Raw genomic sequence first — 19043 nt, forward strand, 5'->3', positions numbered from 1 at the left:
ATATTTTGAGAATTATCAACAATTTTAAAGTTGTCTAAGTGCCGCTAAGCCTTTTTATATGGCGGCCATTGATGTTTACATTTGAAACAGAGACTAGTGGATTTGTTGCCAATCTAGAGAAACGTAGCTTCGCAACAACAAAGCTAACGCCTTCATTTATTATTGCGATTAAATCATGCTTAATCCTTTCTGGAATTTTTTCGAGGAAATAAGTGTTTAAGATTTACTTCGTAATTTTTAATATAGATATTTTGAGTTTTTATGTATTTTTGCCTTCTCGAACTGTGAAAAACTGTTTCTTTTTTGTTTTGTTTGCTTAATTTCTTTTATACATCATTCTAGCTTTATTATAGTAGTTGAATAGAACATGTGGCAACGATTAGATAATTCTGCTTTTTAAGTGATATAAATTTTGTGCATTATGAGTTATAATATGAACGAAATATAATAGTGTTAAGTGAATCTAGTGCCAGAATGTCGCTATGGTAAACACCTACTGCAGTGAATTTTAAAGAATGCATTTATTCTATTGTGGTTTATGCGGTGTCGGCGAAGTAGATTTAATTCAATCCAATAAGTTTAAATGAAATGCAAGAAAAAATGCATATAATTTAATATTCCGTACAAGAAAGTCATGTGGTGTACACATCAGATTTTTTTCATTTAAAATGCATAGATTACAGATTACAGAAAACACATAAAATATATATTAAATGCCTAATATTTTTAAAAACCATTTGTTTAATTTCACTTACCTTTGACGAATCTCTTCTGACAATCTGCTTCACTCAAGAGCCAAAACATTATGACCACCTGTCAATAACGAGTTGGGACACCTTTGGCGCGCAACACAGCTTCAACCTGCCTTGGCATGGATGCCACAAGTCCTTGATAGATAGCCGGAGGCAGATTGTACTAGATGTTGTAGCAACTGTCACGCAAATCCGAGATATTGCGAAATGGTGGTCTTTGACCTCTGAGCTGCCGTCCCATGACATCCCAAATGTGTTCTATCGGATTGAGATCCGGTGAGTTAGGCGGCCAGGACATTAACTGGAAATCAGCATCATGTTCTTGGAACCACTCCAACACAATTGTAGCCTTGTGACACGGGGCTGTTGGAATGTCCTGTTGGAACATTCCATTTCCAGCTGGAAAAACTGAGGCCATGTAAGGATGCAACTGGTCCGCAATGATGTTCAGATACCCTGTAGCATTTATGGTCTGTTCTATCACAACCACGGGTCCCAGAGACGCCCAAGAGAACGTCCCCAGAGCATAATACCGCCACCACCGGCCTGTGTACGACCTACTGTGCAATGAGGGAGCAACTATTCTCCTGGAAAACGGCATATCTTGACACGGCCATTGGCGTGATGAATGACAAACCGTGATTCGTCTGACCAGGAAACTCTCTCCCACTGATCCATGGACAAGCCGCGATATTCCCGGGCCCAGCGCAGGCGCAATTGGCGATGATGCTTGGTCAGCAAAGGCACACGAGTGGGACGTTTGCTGCATAGCCCCATATCCAACAATGTCCGCTGAACTGTGTGCTCCGATACTTTTCTACTTGGCCCTGCATTGTATTCGGCTGTCAGCTGAGCCACTGTCTGGCTCCGGTTTTGCTTTAATATGCGAGACAGTCTCCGACGACCTTTTTCTTTGATAGCGTGTGGACGTCCAACACCATGTCGTCTACTGCTGGTTTCACCGTAATTCATCCACTTTTCATACGTACTAACAACTGTAGATCACGAACAATCCACGAGTCGTGCAGTTTCGGAAATACTTGTTCCGAGCCTTCGAGCCATTACAATCTGCCCTCTATCAAAGTCCCTTAGATCCGCAGCGTTTCCCGTCACACACAGAAGTAAGTGAAAGAATGATTCTTCAGGTATGAATTGGTATGAATTGAGGTATCTATGAGTATATAGTCCTGGGGACTTTTACTCAGAAATTATTTACCCTGCGGGGTACGTCTTAGTGAGAAGTAAATCCACTTTATTTAAAGTGGAAAGTTTCTGGTGAAAACATCGTCGCATGGGTGTCGCCATCTATTGGAACATCAGGAAGTAACAAGAAGTAAAATTTTGAACTTAGATTTCCTCTTCTGCGAAATCAAGAGCAATCTTCACTGCTAAGAAAGCGATAGAAAGTTTTTCTGTAGTGGACTTAGCGGATTTAATATTAACTGCAACATCGTTCATATCTTGAATGAATTTGAAAACTTTAGGATTTGAAAAAACTTGGGATATTGGATTATCATTATCTGCTGGGATCTTCTGCTGTTTAAAGACGGCGCTGAATGGGATGTTTCTTTGAATTTCTTTAATTTCAGTTTCAGATTTAGATGCAAGTGCTGGGAAATCTTTAAGATTTGGAATCTCTTGGGTTTTCTCTGCTGGTTTAGGAGTTTGAAAACGCTTTTTATAAATCGGGCAACCACGGTAGGACAATACACGCTCCCCACGGCAAAAATAGCAGATGGGTTTTTCTTCACGTTTTAAAGAGCAGGTATTAGATCTGTGATTCTGGGAACATTTACAACATATTTCTTTTTTATAGCAATTCGCCTGTGAATGTCCATAGCTCTGACACTTGTAGCATTGAATTGGTCTTTTAGTTTTAGGTGCATATTTCTCAATAGTGATATTGAAGTTAAACATATTATTTAAGTTGTAAATCGCTTCCCCAAATTTATTCCTTTTAAGTTCAATGAAGTATATGGGTAAATTTATGATATCGCTTTCTATTCTCTTTGTGAACTGTTTAACTTTTAGTACTGGGAATTTTCTAAGTTTTAGGTCTTCAAATATTGCAGTTTCTGAGATGCTTCTGGGCATATTTTTTAGAATGACTTTAATGTTAGTTTTGGAATAAAGTTGATACGTATGGAATTCTATGCATGATTTCTTTAGAAATTCGATGGCGCTGTTGTAATCCTCTTCGGTGGAAGTATTTAAATAAACTTTTTTGGCTTTCATCTGGGTTTCATATTCGTTTTTTAGGATTTTAGTACTTAAGATTTTCTGTAGATCAATCCAATCTAATTCAACTTGCGTGATGACTATTGGTGGGATTTTTATTTCAGATTTATGATTAGTTTTAACTTCAGTAGTTTCATTATTTTTTCATCATTTAAAGGTTCGAATCTGTTGTTTTGTTCTATTTCTTCTTTTTCGCTAGGTTTTAGATTAGGTTTGCATGTTTTTGAGGGAATTGACCAATTTTGTTCTGAATTATTATCTGCTTCTGGAACTGTTAAATTGTTATAAGCTTCTTTGATGGAGTTCACTAATTCTTCGTGTTCTTTCACATTTTCTGCGTAATCTTTCTCGTCCATCGATCCGGTGCAGACTCTCCAGCAGCAGTTAAATACCACTTCCATTTGATCACGTGCCTTCCACGTCATCCAGCCGCGTTCATCGCAAAATGAGGGCTGGTCATAATGCTTTGGCTCTTGAGTGTAGTTCGGTACACTTGTCTTAAAAAGTACTGCACAAATCGTCCTCAAAACGTGCATGGTAGTTAAAAACATATCATTTAAGAATAATAAGCAGTATTTTACATTTTGCTTAAAAAGAAAAAATATTAAAAATAAATTAGTAAAATGCTTTGAAAAATCACAAAAAAATTAGTATTAAATTATTAATATATCCAATATTAATGCTCGTAAATTTTATATCCTGCATAGTTTCAAAGAAATAGTAATGATAAACAACTATGGAAAATTGGAACCTTCCAGGTCAAATAGTTTTCAAGAAAAATGTACCGAAAGTTAAGAAAAACACATTTTGAGAAAAACGAAAAAAACCATTTAAACACTAATAATTTATAAAAAATATCATTTTAATATTTTCCTGCAACATAATCATCTTGAACTGACATTTCTACATCAAACTGTTTTTGTTTTATAATTTTTTTTTTTTTTTTTTTTTTTTTTTCTGGCCATTTTAGAAAGCTTTTGGTAAGCGAGCTGGGCCTCACGAATTCTAAGACAATCTATTTTTTTCAGACTCTTTACCATATAAAACCCTGGTTGCATTTCTAATAATTCCATTACTTTACTGCGGCTTTGTACACCATCATTAAAACATATTACTGCATCGAACAAACCCAATTTTAAGGTGATAATACTCACAAAAACAGTTTTTGGTATGCGTATCCAGATGCAGTTATTAAAACTTTCATTTGGTGTTTTGAGTTCGTCCGTGTAAGCACTTTGACACTAGTTTTTTGACACCACATCACATCTTTGCACGGAATATTAAATTATACGCATTTTATCCTGCATTTCATTTAAACTTATTGAATTCAATATTCAAATACTATAATCAATCTTAAAGGATGTAAAAAAGAAATTTAAAAAAAAAAAGAAACAGTTTTTCACAGACTATTCAGTATTTCTCATTCAATTAATTCAGTTCTCACTTCGCGACAATGCAAAAATACATAAAAACTGAAAATATCTATATAAAAATTACGAAGTAAATCTTAAATACTTATTTCTTTGAATAAATTGCAGAATGGATTAAGCATGATTTAATTCGCTATAATAAATGAAGACGTTATCTTTGTTGTTGCAAGGCTTAGTTTCTCTAAATTGGCAACAAATCCACTATTCTGTTTAGTTTCAAATGTAAGCAAACATGGCCGCCATGGTAAAAATACTTAGGCTTAGCCGCACTTAAACAACTTTTAAATTGTTGATAATTCTACAAATTTGTATGCAGATTTACTTGTAGGGTTTATATTTATTTTAACTGGTGTTGTGGTGTGGTGTATTTAATTATGGCAAAGCACACTAGGGCTATCTGCCTAAGAGGAGGGATGCCTTTCGTGGAGGACTTTCTAAGGGAAACTGGCTCGTATACACGTTACACATGGGGAAAACCACGAAAACACCCATGCAGCCAGCCCGTTCGCGGGATTCGAACCTCGGACCGAACTACCAGTGTTCAGCGACTTTACCGCTCGGCCGCTGGTGGGCTATTTATTTTAACTAACATTTATTTTAAGTTTAAACTATCTTTCCTGTCAAGCCTTACTTTCCCCTGGAACTGCCAATGCCAGAATATGTAAATTTCAGTAGAACGCGCAAGCATTCAAATTATCAGCGGAAGTAGTATGATTTAAATAGAAGGAAACGAGTTCGGTGAGAGAGTTATTCTTACTTAGCGAGCGCGGAGGTAGTTATCGAGAATTGAAGAACCCCGCGTTGCGGCCTATGTGCTTGTCGGGAAGTAGTTGCAATTGTTCCAGTGAGCTTCAAGTCTGCTGAATTAGCTGCGGTATTTGTAAAACGCGGTGAGTTAGTTATTTTAGAGAGCCTCGTAGTTAGAATATTGTCTTTACTTTCTTTTCAGGTTTTTATTTTTATTTGACTGCCTAGTGGGCACAGTCTGTAAGCGTCAAGAGGACGCTATTGTAATTTATTACGTTGAATAAAAAGGGACTTAAACCTTTTATAAGACTCTGTGGTTTATACAAGCTTTCACAGTCACCTCTTGGTTGCGTGCAAGTTAGAGGCGCGCAACGTTATATACTAAAGGCATAAAAACCTTAACCGGAGGATAAGAACAACATAATTCAATCATTTTTAAAGCAAAAAACACAATTTACAAAAATATAAGAATATAGAACTGAGCTCACTGTATATATATAAATATATTAAACTACTTGCTAAACGACTTACTTGGGAAACATTTAACAATCTAGAATCAATAAGAGGACCATTCATGATCGGACCTCCTTTGGCAAGATTCACAAATGTTTTCACCTCCACTGATTACCTTGTTTTCGAATTCTTAATAAGCTGTTTTGATGATGTGGAACGTTCACATGGTCACATCATCTTAACCGCACATGATACTTCCGCCGAATTCGCAAATGTATCTGTCTTCTGTTCCTCATATTTGTGTAAAACTGTAGATAATTTTAGACAAATGTGTGGTTACAAATCAAGAAAAAGTTAACTTATTGGCATATCTGTGTGTATATTTATAATTTTTGACTAGGATTTCAGCATTAGGTGTAGTTTTATTTTTTAATTAACCCAAATAAGTAAAAAGTGTAAACCCAAAGTGATTATTTTTCAGTTACACAAAAATAAAATGATTTTAAAATGAGCAACTACAAAGCATCTCCTCTAAACGTTTTTAAAAAGTACATATTACAATAATATGTGGATGACAAAAAAAAATTACTTTATTTAAAACATTTTTGGCGTTTGGAACTTAAAATAAAAGTATCGAATACTCTATCAAGGGTATCGAAAGACGTATACAATTTGAAAGGTACCGTAAGGTATTTTTCATCCGGCATCTTTAAGCATAAGATTTTTTGCTAATATCTATATTTTTGTAGTCCAACAGCTTAGAATTTTATAAAACAAATTCGTAATCAAAATCGCTGTTGTTGGTTATAGAAAAATAACAAAGATGTTATTTTTGCGTAAATGTCACTAAACTATACAGATTGCTATTATCCATCACACAATGAATGTTTCTTTGATGCTGAAATATCTCGTTTTTCGATTGTATGGAACTGTGGTGTGTCGAAATACTATCGAAGCGTTGGCAAGGGAGCTTCTGCATATAAACAAAAAACCAAGGAGGTTAGAACCTCCTTGCAAAAAAACACCCTATCTGGAGACCGAAGCTTCGGAGCAGTGCTTCACTCTTAGTGCCGGGCTGGCCCCTCCTTCCTTTCTTACCTCCATGCGTGTGGTTTGGTGGAAGCAGAGAGGGGTTGGAGACAAAGAATATGTATTGTTAAGAAGGAAAGCTTCGCAGCAGCAGGAGTGGCTCCCTCCGAACAAAAAGGGACACAACTGCGCATGCGTGAAATATCTGTCGCTAAAAAGCGCCAAATCTGAATGTCGCCAAAAAGCGCCAAAGCTGATGTCGAAGTTCGAACAGGTTCGACGGTCACGTTTATCAAGAGTTTAAAGCTATGTGACACCATTTTTTTCCCCTACATATTGACAGATATAAAATCAGACATCAAACTGCGATATGGATAATACAACTTCAACTAGTAAAGCAAAAAATCACGAAAATTCGAGTTTAAATTATCGCGAAAAGTCAAAGAACGATTCATTAAGATGAATCGTAACCTGTGTTCTTCAATTTCCTGTACACGTGGCGGAGGTTGAAAAGCTCGGCCAGGTACATCACAAAGGGGGAAATTCTCGCCAACAGATTCCGTCGCCAAATCCCTTGGCGAATTGTCCCTTTTCTTTCTAGCGGCGTAGAAGACAAACTGGGTTACATTACGTCTATGGAGCCTTTGCTTCTTTACATAGACTTTCTTTGTTGGACACACTCGGACCCGTCTTCCCCGGGGTGCTTTCCATCAAAATGGGGAGGCGGAGCTGAGGCAAATCGCACTGTCACCTGAAAGGTGCTCAAAGCTGATTACCAACCGCAGCGTAACCTAGAGCTTCTTTGCCAAGAGGAATTTCGTGGGCTTGGTCTGGCTACCTCAGACGAGTGAGCATAAGCAGTAACAACATTATTTTTACAAAGAGTTATTTTTTCTATCATTTCTTTTTTCTGTGGTGTTTCATCGTCAGGATGTAAATGAGTGAGGGTGAACGGGAGGGTATTTAAACTGAACTAGAGAAAAGTTTAGCCAGAGGGAATTTCGCTATTGATTGCGCACGTTGTTGTTTCTTTCAGCTGTTTGAAATCTAAATCTCGGGCTTCGCATACTTGCCGTCGAAAGTGGCAACAGTGCTGATTTTCAACAGTCAGTAATTCAGTATACAAATGAATGAAAAACTGTTGCCAAAACCACACTTCTAAAAGAATGAAACTATTCAAAATGATACGATAAAATCGAGAAGATAAAATTTAAAAAAAAATGTGATTCGAATTTTGAAAAAAATCGCTTCGAGGTGCACTGGCTGATGTCTAGACCCACCTATATACCAAATTTCGTAGCCCTGGGTCTATTAGCTTACGCGCAGCGTGAACGAAAGACACACAGACTCTTTTTATTATATGTAGAGATATATAGTAATATATGTATATTCATGTTCAGTCATGAATTCGTCTAGGTAAGTCATGTAAATGGTAGTAAGAGTTTTTGTAATTTATAAATTATCATCTAACAATTTCCAACTATTAAGTTTAAAAAAAACTAAACAAATAAAAAGATGTTTCGATGCATGACCCATTGTTATTGTATAAATAGTTGATATTGTTACTACCACCCTGCTAGTTTAAATTAATTTGCCTAACCTTGAACTTCTAGTTTGTCTTTAAATTAAGTATGTTCACTATTATATTTAATTTATCGTTATAAGGGGTGATGGATTTGCAAGCACAAGGACTGTGCTGTCTCTAAATAACTGAGTTCAATAAAAGGGTCTTTTACCCCTTCCTTTGTTACATTAAGTATTTACTTGCTAAGACTAAAAGATGAATACGGTTGGAAGTCCCTAACATACTTTCAAGTAGGTCCTGCGGTTGGAAGTTTATGCTAGCCAAGAATAGTAGACCTTACAATATGACCCTCAAAACTGAGTTAATGGAGTACTGCTCGTTTAAGTAAAATATTTTGAAACTTCTTTTATGTAAGATTTTCAAGAATCACCTACCTTTATTCGCAGACCAATGCAAAATCGAAATGGAAACATGAAATGGTTGCATAACGAGTTGTTATATGTTGCTGGATATTTATGTACTAAAATCAGTTAAACTCTATAAGTGTTTTGAAAAGTATTTTTTCTTTGATTAATATTATTATTTGGTTAATATTATCAAAAAAGTCGTAAGCAAACTAGAAACATGAAGCGGTGCGTACTACATTATTGAGGTAATTTTGTTATTATCTTACTGATCTGGCTCTACATATTATACATTGAATAGTTTCACTTACTTTTACATCGAATAGTTGGCCTTGTCCATGTAGCTATGTTTCCTGATAACTTGCATTTAGATGAGAATACAGTTACATCAGAAGAATAACCAAGTTGACATTTGTATAAAACAAGAGATTCCGGCCGATATACTTCTTTATTAGCTCCAGCAATTATGATAGCTCGCCTGACCAAAGGCGGTGGGCCACAGTTTATGTCAGCTGAAAATTCAATAAAATTTAAATACAGTTTTTCATTGCACATATCTTTATGTACTTGAGCATAATTTATAAAATGAGCAAATTCAGAAACTTTAAAATAATTTCTTTTGTAATTAATAATAATCCGAATCATTTAGCAGCTTAAGTTTTTCTAATTAAAAGACTAATATGAACTAATCCTCTCTAAATGAATTTGTATTCATTTCTGTTTGCTACAAAGCAGAAAACCGACGTCACGAAGATCTGACTTAAACACGAATAGCAAAGGGAACGTATAGATTTATCAAAGTCATGGTCCTTGTCTGCTAATGAGTGTCCTATGATTCTTGTGACAAGGCACACATTTCTCGCAACATATCGTCTAAGCTTATTAGAATTTTAGGATTTCATACCAAACCAAAGATCCTATAGGTTTGGTTAAAGTTATTGACAAGGACACGAAGGTCGTCAGCTTAATGGTATTAAGGCTTTGTAAAGGAAACTGGCTTATATTCACATTACATGTTCGAAAAACCACCAATGCAACCAATCCCGTTCAGTTGGTTTCGAGTCCGTGTGAAATTACTGAAATCAGCAGGTCTGAGAAAATTGTGTGAAAATGGTTTAGAGATTTCAGTAACAGTTCCAATATCGATGGCTAGCCGAGTGCTGAACCCAAAAATTAACCCTTGCAACTAAGAACTGATTTATAAAATGCCTTTTTAAGTTCATCTCCTACATGATCATGGTTTTTGCTTATCTCGATTTTCTAAAACCCTAACTTTTTTTAATCTGATTAGTTACATGCTTCTCTTACACTGGAAGTCCGTGAAACTCCGTAATAACAAGTGACCGAATAAGATTGCATTTTGACGAAAAAACAAATGAAGCGAAATTCATTATTTTGTTGGCACCATTGAAGAATTAGAAACTAACTGTCAGTGCTTAAGCTTTTTCAAAATCGAAATCGAAATCGAGTCAATGGCTAGGCGGCAATTAGTAGCCAACCGCTACTTTAACCGTCTCTGTTGGTAAATTGCCCTAAGGCGTTGGTACTTAAGTTTTTAATTAAGGCAATTTACGCCGCGCCAACTAGGCGAAACTTGTCAAATTTTGTGAAATGTAGGTGGAGTAAGGGAGATGATTGGCAGGAGCCTGTCACGCGGGTGGTCACCAGCTTACGCGTACAATGAGAAATATTGGAAATATTAATAATTACCAAGTTTTGAAACAGGTTATCTAGATTGGAATAATTAAACTAATATCACGATCTAAATGAAGACAAATGGCACAACTAAGTGCAACAGATTAGCTAAACAAAATATTCAAATTCATCCTTTCTGTAAAACACAGATTGGACAGTGGTAGTCACGTGGCAGTCACCCTCCCGTGAACTGTCCACAGCCCAATGCATCTTGAAATAGTAGATATCACAATTCAGTGAAGTCTTGGTCTGAGAAATTAAATACTAAAGTTCTTGTACAACACTGAGGCACATGAGTTACTGTAACTATACACTATGTACATATAGGGACGGCGGTATTTGAGCGAAGTGGCAAATGGTGAAAAACATTTTACACTAGCAATAAATAATCAGAGCTTTGAAGATCCAGGTACACGGATCATGTCCATAAGTCCACAATATTACAAAGTCTCTGATATAACAATAAGAAGATTAGGAAAATGACAAATATAAGATCAGTGCTTTGAAGATCCAGGTACACGGATCATGTCCATAAGTCTATAAAGTTTCAAAGACACTGGTAAAATGACACAATGAAGATAAAATAAAGATAATAGTACTATGTACAATATATACACATTTCACCATTTGCTGTTATGGAAGATGCCTCTTGGGCGCTTTGCTGCAATTTCTTATAGTAGGATCATAATTTATCAGATTACGGATATGTTCGTATTGAGAAAGTTCTATTTTAGCATAGAAATTGTGGCTCGTGGTGAGAATTTGATCATCTATGGGTCTTATTTTTAGTTCTTTATGTATCTGCAGGTTACGTACGAACCATGGGGAGTCAACAATTTGAAGCTTTTTCAATACTCATCTTTATATATATATAAGCGGCTTAAGTGTTTGTCGCCAATAGTTTATTGTTGCCACTCAAAAAAATGAGCGCGGAAATTAAAGTTTCCGCAGTTTTTAAGTATTATCTCGGCAGATTAAAGTCGTATGAAGATGAGAACGGTATCGATGGATTCGGAGAATTTTTTGGAATCCGAGGATACGCGTCTCGAATTTCAACTCGGCGCCGTTCCGTAGATATTCGAGAAAAAAGAATTTGACACGCAGCCAAATCCCTCTAATAGGGAAAACCAAAGAAAGAAAGTGGAAAATGTAGGGAAAGCGTAGGGGAAAATTAGTTTTTATTTAATATCTCGGCTAATTAAAGTTCCACGAAGACGCGAATGGTCAAAATGGCGTGCCACGGACCTGCGGAATCCAACGGTGTGTTTCGCTAAGCCCGGGAGCCAGCCGTTTCGTAGAAGATGATGTTATTATATACGTGTGCGCATATATATACATATATATGCGGCTATATATATATGCTTAAGTGTCTGTTTGTCGCCGATAGTTTATTGGTTGTTTGCGTAACGGTACTAGTCATAGAGTGAAGTTGCCACGGCATTCAAATAGTCCATATACACTGATACCATACATGCAGTTATCATTGTTTTAATTAAATTATAATGGTATTTAAGACGAGTTAAATATTTTGAATTCATACAATTGTTGCTTATTATGCATGTAACTAAATTTACATATGAATTACCTAGAAACTTGCAAACGTTGAGAAATTAAAGGAGACGAAACCTACTAACGAGTTGTGCGTAGTACATCTCATCAGGTATGTTTACCCAAACTCCTATGCTAAATATCCTTTCGCGTAAAGAGTTTAAAATTTTGCCCGATTTTATTCCGACATTAACTGAATTTTCACCAGAATACAAATTGAGCGTGTCGGGGGGAGCGTGAGCATTTGTTTGCATTAGCAATCATCTGTTTTTGAAATGGTTTACAACTGAACGCAAATTGGCAAAGCAAAAATAACTTAAATTTTCTAGACACAAATTGCAATTTAAATTGCAATTAAAGACGCAAATTGAAAAAAGCAAAGGGGCGTCCTCGCCGCCTGCCTTGGGTAATTCAGTTTGAGTTAGCAGAAATTAATCTTTGCACAAATCATTTTAATTACAATTTATAATACCTAGAACAGACGTCATTTCGTATGACCGCCGGGCTTTCTAGTTTTATTATAAACTCATAAACTATGTTTAAAGCTATCAAAACGCAACAATGTGCGCGAGTAATACCCGTAATCACTTGATGTACACAGATTTACCACCAGCTGTGACTGAATGCATAATATTGTTAAAACCATGTCAGTTACAAAATATATTGGCAAAAAAAATTTACATAATTTAAAAACTCTCGTTACAATATCATCACCTACATTTCTAGACGAATAAGACATCTGGTAGCATCTAGGAATATAATTAAGGTCTATATATCTAAGAACACATATTAATAACCTCTAGAATGTGTGATTTTTCCAAGACAACGCTCACTAAAAAGTAATTTACTTTATACTGACAAATAACAACACCATACAGATGCTATCTCAAACGCGCGCCGCATGAGTTGTCCGGAGCAATTTTATGGTACTGACTGGTACATTCCTTGTAAATTAATTAGTATTATTATGACATTATTTATTACGGCAAAAATTTGAGAAAAGACTAAAATTTTAATAATTTTGAATCGAGCATTACATTATTTTCATTATCATTCATAATGAACATAAGTAACGTCCCAGAAAATCTACAAATGAAGCTAATTAATTTACAGTCTTATTCAAATATTTGAAGATGCAGATTTGATTAAGTTTTTCTCATAATTGTGAAAAGATAAACACCTTCAGTAACGAATTTTTTAAATAACAATAATTGCTTTCTTTCGGAATACATTTATATATGAATAGTTTTTTTCGTAATTGAAAATTATAAGGCTATAAAAAAGAAGCAGGCTAAAAGATAAGCTTCTTCACATCATTTCATTATAAAATTTATTTAGTAATTTTTCTGGAAGGTTAGAAACTTTAAGTAAATCAAAACGCCATGAGATGTTACAGCTGAAACTGTACAAGTTGTAAGAAATAAGGAACTTTATTCACATCAATAATATTTTCCGTATGAGTCGACAAAAATATAATAAATAAAAGAATAATAATGAATTTTCATTATTTATTTTGCCCCGCTCGGAAGGAAATTGTTTTGTAATTTGTTTATTATTTGCTTAAGTAAGTTATTTAATGGTTAATTTAACACTATTTAAAATAAATGTCAGTGGAAATTTTAATATTTAGCTCTCAATACCTTTGAATTACCAAGTGTAAACAACAGAATCTTCCTGCAGATCCCAAGCTTTAGTATTCAGCCAGGAAATTAATTTTAATTGGAAATTTTTTTTTGTGTCATTATTATTAGCATTTATGCATGTTGTGTTAAATATGTAGTAATGAAAATTGAAATTTAGTTAAAAAGTTTGCTTTGTTAAGAAAAAAAATTCATTTCGGTAAAATGAAAATTCGACCCCTTAGCTGTTTTCATATCGTACATGAGGCCAGCATGCAATTTGAATTTAAAACAATGCCATGTAATGTAATGTAATGTTAAAATCCGTTAAAACCGAGTTTCTGTTTGGTGACCCAATTTCACCTAGTTTCTTCATATGCTTCATAAGCATGTGTCAATTTTACGTTTCTGCCTCAGTCTGCCATTTCGAATTTGGGTATTATTCCCCTCGAATAAACTTTTATAATTTAAGGATCACAGAATTTTGATTAACATTAAATTTTTAGCTATATTTATTTATTATAATAATTTTCATTTAAGAAAGTTTGAACAACTAGCATTTTGCAAGATTAAAAATGCTTCTAATCTAATAAACTGTTAGTCTCGAATCATGATTTAGTGTTTTTCACTTTTTTTCGATTGTGTTGCCATTCGGTAAAATGTAAGATATTTATTTCTCATACTGAATCTGTCTGCTAGAGATTAAGAAAACTAAGCTACTTTATTTCGTGAAGTATTTCCGTTCCTTCGTTTTTAGCTCTGTGGTCTGAAAATTTAAAAAATATTTAATAAATATTTTTAAAAAAATTCCCCTTTCCTCATTGTGATTAGATTAGTTCCTCTAAATTCTAGAATGGATTCTTGCAGGAGAGATTGCTTTTGTGTTACTAACAAAGAAAAACCCTCACAAATTACTCGCGAATAATAAAAAAAATAATTTTATTCAAATTTCGTTTTAAATAATTGCTACAATTTGTTCATTTCCTTCCGAGTGGGGCATGCATATACGTACATGCATACAAATCTCTTCACAACGATTTACGGTCATTATATTTGAAATCATTTCCTGCCTTGTTTGCAGTGATCATTACCATCTTCTAAATGGTAAATCTACAACTGACATGTACATACAGATCCTCCAAAATACCTTCATTTCGTCGATTGCGATTGAGTTCATTTTGCTACGATTTTGCAACCTGTATCTATTGGATTCAAATGCCAAATGTTCTAGAAATGCCTTGCCAAACATAAACATTTCCAGTGGTGTTTTGGCTTGATAAGCATTACATTTGGGTTTCAATTCATTCTTTTCAGTAGATTTTTATCTACCCTCTCCACAATTTTCTCAAACTGACATTTAAAATAAAATGTCTAAAATTACTAATTATGAATAAAAAAATGGCAGTATAAGAAAACGTAAGCAATATTATATAATGTTTACTATGAGAAATTGTACTAACTTGGAAACAGAAGTAGCAGCCATTTTCCAAATAGCAATGCTTTACTTAGTGATGTTATACAGCCATCTATGATCGACAGTTGAAAGTTCGAATAATATAGAATGAATAAACACAGGAATGGAATCTGTTAAGGCATTTCCAGAAGAATAATCAAATTGAAACTTTTGTCCACTAGAATGGACATAATGCAACGAAGGGTTAAGTGTCCTGTTTGTAGGAAGGAAATGCGTATGGTCAGACGACATGGCACTACGAAGGATATTTTTACTCTTATTTTGTGAATTTATGTAGCGACGCCAGTGTACAAATTCTGGTTCAGATAATTTGAGGAAGTTTTTGGATGCTGTTAAGGAATTTTGTTTGACTGAAAACTTGTTAATTCTTAAATAAGGCAAGTGGATATTTCCTTTGTGTAGTGCAAAGATGAATTTTCTTTTCTATGTTATTTCATTGTTTGATTTAAAATGTAGTTTATTGAGATTATATATATTTTGTTGGCTGCTTTTTTGACTCTTTAAGTGAACATAGTTTGATGTGTACATGGGCAAAAGTCAAGGGACTGCGCAATGCCTAATATGTGCACTTCTCTGATGTTTTTTTAAGTGAAAATAGGTCGATGTATACATGGTTACCGCGTTCGTGCAATTCTTTGTTTTGTTATTTTGGCTTGTGTAGCGGCGAAAAATCTCCGCTACACAAGCCAAAATAACAAGTCAAAGAATTGCACAAACTCGGTATCCATGTACCGCCAAAAATCGCCAAGATACCCATAAATATACTTTTACCGAATATATTTTTTAACTTGTTATCGAGTTGAAATGACTTTAATGATTTAATTTATGATATATCTAATTTTAAAAAATTATAATTTTTATTAGAAGGACGCGTTATACGTACTGTTTCACTTTTCAAATATGCAGAAAATATGTATAATGTTTCCATATTAGTCAAAATGTGTATTTATTTAGCATCGAGTAAAGCATTATGGTCTACACCCTGGGCCGTTTCGATTGATGGTTTCTGGTGATAAACTTCATTAAGCTACAAAAGAATCCTTTAAAGCCAGATTTAAAATCTGAACCCTTTCAGCTTTCATTCCTTTGTTTTATGTAATGAATATATATGTGAAAATTTAGCTCTAAAGATTATAGGTAAAACGCTAGATAAATCTAAATCAAAATTTCTCTAAATTAATATCTTAAAAATATCTATCTATCTATATAAATATATATCTATCTATCTATACTAATATATATATAAGTATATTGTTTCAAAAGAATAAATTGAGTTTAATTAAAAAAATTAAATTTAAATACATATTTAATTAAATATTCTTTGCGCCATTGCTGCAAGGAATGAAATTTAAATTTAAACAAATTTAAATTCTAAACAAATACGTATAAAAGTAAAAAAGTAGAAAAGCAAAATTAAATTCTAAAAAAAGAAAAAAGCCAAAATAATTTAAAATAATTTAAAAATATGCAAACATGTAAAAGATTTAATTCTCGAACTAATCTACAATATCATTTAAATTCAGAAGCATAAGCAAATCAAGTGTAAAATCTATCCATGAAAATAAATCTACTAATTTAATAAATTAAAATTAAATTAAACAATTTTTTTAAAAAATGCATATGTGAATGATCGTAGAGTAGGCAGGAGACAGACTTATCAAGGGGAAGTTGCCTCCAAACCTAACTCTCCAATCATTCAATTCGTGTTTCGTCATGCAGGCAAGGGTAAAAGTCAAAACCAAAAGTAATTCCAAAAAAGTGGTACCCTTAGAAATTAACATTTAAGTATTAACATTTAAGAATTAAAGTTCAAAAAGGAAAATACTAATTAAGTCTTTTGAGAAACAAGCAAGTAAAGTCAAGAATTAAACTTTTTCTTAAAAAATTTAATTTTTTAAAAATTCATTTTTTATAAAATAATAAAAAAATTTAGAAACCAATTTATTTTAGAAATCCTTGTCTACAGAAACTTCCCCTACACGAATAAGTATATATATATATATATATATGAAAAGTAATATATATATATTAAATATATATATATATATAAAGTATATATATATATATGAAATAAGATCTGTCATAATTCCCATCTCAGTTATCCTACATAAAAACACTGAAAAAGGTCAAGAAATTATACTTAAAAATAATCGCAAATAGACTGATATATGAAGGAACACAAATGTTGCCTTTTTAATCTAGTAAAATTTAGCTATTAAGGATTTGTGTGTGTGTGTGATTATGGCAAAGCCTCGAGGGCTATCTGCCTAAGAGGAGGGATGCCTTCGTGGAGGACTTTCTAAGGGAAACTGACTCGTATATACGTTACACATGGGGAAAACCACGAAAACGCCCATGCACGTTCGCGGGATTCGAACCTCGGACCGAACTACCAGTGTTCAGCGACTTTACCGCTCGGCCTAGCTATTAAGGAAATGTTTCCATTACTAAATTAAGAAATAACACAAAAAAAGTTTATTTTTAAATAATTATTGATTTAATCTTAATATTAATTATACTATTTATAAAAAATACTTTATCATTTTTTTAATGTTCGCAACAATCATTTTCATACAATATGGAGAGTTTTCAGAAACTGAGAAAAAATTCATTACTGTTACAAAGGCATGAAAAACATGGTTTTTGATGAAAAAAATAACCTAATTGCAATGGCAATAAAAAATTCTGCTTAAATAAAATTTCGCGTTTTTGTGCGCTTTTTAATTTTAGTAGAAGTGTCTCTATAAACTGAAAAAAAAAAAAAAAAAAAAAAAAAAAAAAAAAACTGAAAACATCTGATCACTTTTAATGATAAAATATGACTGAATCCTAAAACTTAAAACAGTGCAAATATAGGTTATTAATATTATGTTCGTGGCAGAATGCGTTCTGTTTTCTACGAAAACTTCCGTGTTTGTTCAAGGCAAGGCAAATATGATATGAATAGTAAAAATGAAAACTAAAGTAATGCATTGATTTATCTCTAACATCTACAGCATGTAAAACTTTAGCAAAGCAAAAGGTTTAAAAGAATAATAAAATTACAAATAAAGCATCGATTTACCTTTAACACCTACAGAAACCAAACTTCCACCAATTACTACAAAATATACCAGTACAATATTCATTCTGTCTTCCTTTTCATGGAAATCCACTGATCTGGATTATTTACAGATTATTTAATCATTTCTCAGAAACAAAACAAAACAAAAAAATCACTTCATAACAGACTTCGTCGTAAGACATCTTTGAAGCAAAGTGAAACTTCAAAAGGATGCATTGGAAGTCAGCTGACCTTTTGTATCCGGGTGTATCTCACTTGATAAAATCATCTGAGGTCGGAAGTCAAAAGCCTGTTGCAAAATATTACCAGTTAAAAAAAAAGATACAAAACGTTTACTGGTTTTTCCTTTGAGTAAATTAGGAAAGGTTGTTTATTTTAAATTTTATTAGCCTAAAGGGGAAATTTGCCCTGAAGGTCTATTAATTTCGTTTTGGCATTTTGCGTTGGTTCACTATAAATGTCGGTTCACTTTTCAAATTGTTGCCACTGAATATTAGAGCCCTGTGCTGTATTTAAAGAAAATAAATAATGAAGAATCTCCATAAATGTATGTATGTTTCTCGCATTGGAATAAAATAACAGCACATAGAGCCATTAAATTTTGAATAACGTAATCTTCTACCGAATATGATTACCTCGAAGCCCGAATTTGAAATTTGTTTTGTTATAGATTTCATATATTGTATCACTTTAAAGAATTTTTGATTAACAAACTCAACGATGTCAAAGCGAGCAATGGCAACATTGTACGAAAAAAAAAAAAGAAAAGAAACATTTCTATCTCCAGCGCGCGAGACTGTGTATCTGAAATTGTACAGCTTTGCTCACTTTTAAATTATTTTGCGATATTGCTGTTGAGTTAAATTTTATATTTCAATTGCAAAGAACATAATATTTAGTAAATAAAGGTAACACACAAAACGTTACAAAAATGCCCCTTTAAACGTAACGCTAAATCTGAAAGCTTTTAAACTTTTTAACACTTTATTTATTTTTTATTATTTAGCCTAAAAGGGCTATTAATTGTAAAATACGATGGGTAGTTGATTCATTTTAAATGTCGTT

The 19043-nt window shown here is 33.5% G+C and overlaps 1 protein-coding gene across 2 annotated transcripts in view; it reads right to left on the minus strand.

Moving 5' to 3' along the window:
* LOC118202761 (complement component receptor 1-like protein) overlaps nt 1-18189 on the minus strand; it is a 102580-nt gene extending 84391 nt beyond the window's left edge. The window contains exons 1-2 of one of the 2 annotated variants that reach the window (XM_085818221.1): nt 17979-18189; nt 8890-9090 (exon numbers count right to left, since the gene is read on the minus strand). In XM_085818221.1, coding sequence (XP_085674347.1) covers nt 8890-9090; nt 17979-18042 — 265 coding nt within the window. In that variant the 5' untranslated portion in view covers nt 18043-18189. The remainder of the gene's footprint in view (nt 1-8889; nt 9091-17978) is intronic. The other variant, XM_035374957.2, reaches the window with a different exon arrangement.
* Between the last annotated feature and the right edge of the window lie 854 nt (nt 18190-19043).

Source organism: Stegodyphus dumicola, chromosome 6 (assembly GCF_044657685.1).
Source record: "Stegodyphus dumicola isolate Sdum_Otavi_A_Nest chromosome 6, ASM4465768v1".
Lineage (NCBI taxonomy): Eukaryota > Metazoa > Arthropoda > Arachnida > Araneae > Eresidae > Stegodyphus > Stegodyphus dumicola.